Source organism: Primulina eburnea, chromosome 2, assembly GCF_022965805.1.
Source record: "Primulina eburnea isolate SZY01 chromosome 2, ASM2296580v1, whole genome shotgun sequence".
NCBI classification, from domain to species: domain Eukaryota; kingdom Viridiplantae; phylum Streptophyta; class Magnoliopsida; order Lamiales; family Gesneriaceae; genus Primulina; species Primulina eburnea.
In genome coordinates, this window is record NC_133102.1 from 28,337,344 (window position 1) to 28,340,553 (window position 3,210).

The window sequence follows — 3,210 nt, forward strand, 5'->3', positions numbered from 1 at the left end:
ACGAACAACGGCTAAGGTATTGCAATCCGGTTTTTATTGGCCTAGTTTGTTTAAAGACAGCTATACCTTAGTAAAGTCATGTGATAAATGTCAAAGAGTTGGCAATATTTCTAGACGACATGAATTACCACTAACAAATATTTTGGAGGTGGAACTTTTTGATGTCTGGGGTATTGACTTTATGGATCCATTCCCATCCTCTTTTGGTCAATCTTACATTTTACTTGCTGTTGATTATGTGTCAAAGTGGGTGGAAGCAATCGCCACCAGTACTAATGATGCTCGAGTTGTTGTTAAGTTTGTCCACAGGAACATCTTCACAAGATTCGGAACGCCTAGAGCCATTATCAGTGATGAAGGTACGCATTTCTGTAATAAAATTTTTAACTCACTATTGGCCAAGTATGATGTGAAGCACATGGTGACACTGGCATACCACCCGCAAGCTAATGGGCAAGAGGAGATATCCAACCGGGAGATCAATCAAATACTAGAAAAGATAGTGAAGACAAACCGGAAAGATTGGGCGATCAAGCTAGATGATGCATTATGGGCGTACAGGACTGCTTACAAGACCCCTATTGGGATGTCACCGTATAGGTTGGTCTTTGGGAAAGCTTGACATCTACCTTTGGAACTGGAACACAAAGCATTTTGGGCTGTCAAAAAGCTCAATTTTGATATGGGAGCATCAGGAGAGCAACGACTGTTGCAGTTGAATGAGATGGAAGAATTCAGGAATGATGCTTACGAAAATGCCAAGATATACAAGGAAAAGACCAAGAAATGGCATGACAAGCAGATTCTTCGACGAGAATTCAAACCAGGACAACAAGTGTTACTATTCAATTCTCGACTGAGATTGTTTCCTGGTAAGCTAAAATCACGTTGGTCAGGTCCGTTTGTAGTGGAAACGGTATATCCTCATGGGGCCATCGAGTTGAAGTGCAATGATGAACGAACTTTCAAGGTCAATGGACAAAGAGTTAAGCCATATTATGGAAATGAAGTAAGGCACCTTGACAACATTCCTTTGGGCGGATCAACTTGATATAGACTGATGGTAGTCAGGCTGATGACGTTAAACCAAGCGCTTATTGGGAGGCAACCCAAATTTTTGTTTTTCTTTTTGCATTTTGATTTCGGTTTTAATTTTATTTTATCATGTTAGTTTTGGTTGTGTATTTTTAATATAGTGTGTGCTTATATCTACCCAAATTTAATGAATCCCAATTGTTTCTTTTCAGGACTGAAAATTTGAGAAGAAAATATTTTGACGAAACAGAAGTGCCCCTGCAGTCTCATGTGCACTGCACCCATGCTTGAGGTGCATTCAAAAATACAAGAAAAATTCGAAGCAGGAGTGCACCCGCAGTACAAAGACAGCGCACCCGCGCTAGGTGTGCCGAAGCACAACCGCACCCGCGGTACTAACATCACCGCACCCGCGGTCGTGCAATATGGGAAAATGAGAGTGCTGCCGAGAAGACACCGCACCCGCGGTGCTTATGCACGCCGCATCCGCGCCAATCTGCCGAACAGAGACCGCGCCCGCGCTGTCCATATTGCTGCACCCGCGCTGTACTGGCGAACACATACCGCACCCGCGGTGTTTAAGAAGCCGCACCCGCGGTCTGGCTTTTTAAAGAACAATCGGGCATTCTCTTCCACACTCGAAAAACACCACTCTCAAGAACACCCACTTCCATTTTCGAAATCCCTACTCCAAACACAACTCACACACCAAATTTTGTTCTTCTTTCAACAAATTCATCACTACAACCCACAAATATTCACTCATTCCATCAAATATCACATTCTTTTCCATCATATTCAAAATCAAACCTAGGGTTGAAAAAGGGGCTCCAAAATTTCTTCAAGAATTTGAACAAAACTTTGTTTTTGTTCTTCTAGAAACAATTCAACACACCCAAGGTGAGCAAATTCATAGCAAATTTGTTGATAAATTCGAAAATTGTTGGGTTTGTTGCTAAGGAAGGAAAAATTAATTTGGTGAAGTATATTGTTGATTTTGGGAATATTGTTGATTGCTTATTATATACATTGTTGAGGTGTGAATATTGTGAAGTATTAGTTTGGGGGAGTGCAAGAATCTTGTATTTTGAGAAGTGGGTTGAATTAAAGTTGTTGTTTAGAAGTTGTTCGACAAAATGCCACCAAGAAGAAAACAATCTAAGGGTGCTTCATCCTCCTCAAATGTAAATTATGATGAAAGTCGGTTTTATGATGAGAAGGCGGAGGAGCAATATGGCAAGATTTTGAATCGAAGCATTATAAAAGAAAGGGGATTTGATCTTAGTGCCCCTCATACTCAAATTGAAGAAATGCTTAGGGTTCGGCAGTGGGAAGAATTTGGCAGGCAGCCACAAGATGCTGTCATCTCATTGGTGAGAGAGTTCTATGATAACCTCAAGGTTAGATATGATCGGTTGACGGTTTTTGTCCGAGGACAATCGGTAGCCTTTGATGCACATACAATTAACACGATATATGGTTTCCCTGCAATCATGCACGACGAATATGAAGAATACCGGGCAGAGCATGTTGATTATAACAGTATTCTTCAAACAATTTGTATACAGGGAGCCGAATGGAGAATGAGGGACGATGTGCACGTCAGCCTAGCTAAGTCTGACCTCAAGGAAATGGCCAAACATTGGTATTCATTCATTTCTGCTAGGATCAAACCTACCGAACACACCACTACCGTCATCAAGGAGAGGGCCATCCTCACTTTTTGCATCATAACAGGAAAAACAATTGATCTAGGTCGATTGCTTCAGAATTCAATTCTCGATTATGCAACAGGTAACTCTCCGAGTGGACTTCTCCACCCCTCTCTCATCACTGTATTGTGCCAACATGCGGGAGTGACTTGGGCTCCGAGTGAAGAAGTTCTGAAGCCGAAAAATCCCATTGTGGTAGTTCAGCCATTTGTGGTATCCAGAAATGCTGCAGCACGTAGAGCTGAAAGGGAATTCAATAGGAGAGCTGCAGAGAGACGTGCTCAAGCCCAGGCTCAAGAACCACCACCACAACACAGGCACAGGAGAGATAGGTTGAGCCAGCTGGAAGAGGATATGAGAAATCAGCAACAAGAAATGCACCAACACCGCCAAGACATGGATGCGTTTCGGTATAGGGCCGCTACATTCATGGGGTACATGATGGATTTCACATTGGTGTTGG

General features: G+C 42.4%; 1 protein-coding gene across 1 annotated transcript; it reads left to right on the top strand.

Moving 5' to 3' along the window:
• Positions 1-682: 682 nt before the first annotated feature.
• Positions 683-1,051, top strand: LOC140824188 (uncharacterized). Its single transcript, XM_073185783.1, has one exon. The coding sequence runs from the start codon at positions 683-685 to the stop codon at positions 1,049-1,051; it is 369 nt and encodes a 122-aa protein (XP_073041884.1).
• Positions 1,052-3,210: the final 2,159 nt, after the last annotated feature.

What these genes read in the sequence shown, in the direction of transcription:
- LOC140824188 (XM_073185783.1), top strand. Translation starts at nt 683, where the DNA reads ATGGGAGCATCAGGAGAGCAACGACTGTTGCAGTTGAATGAGATGGAA.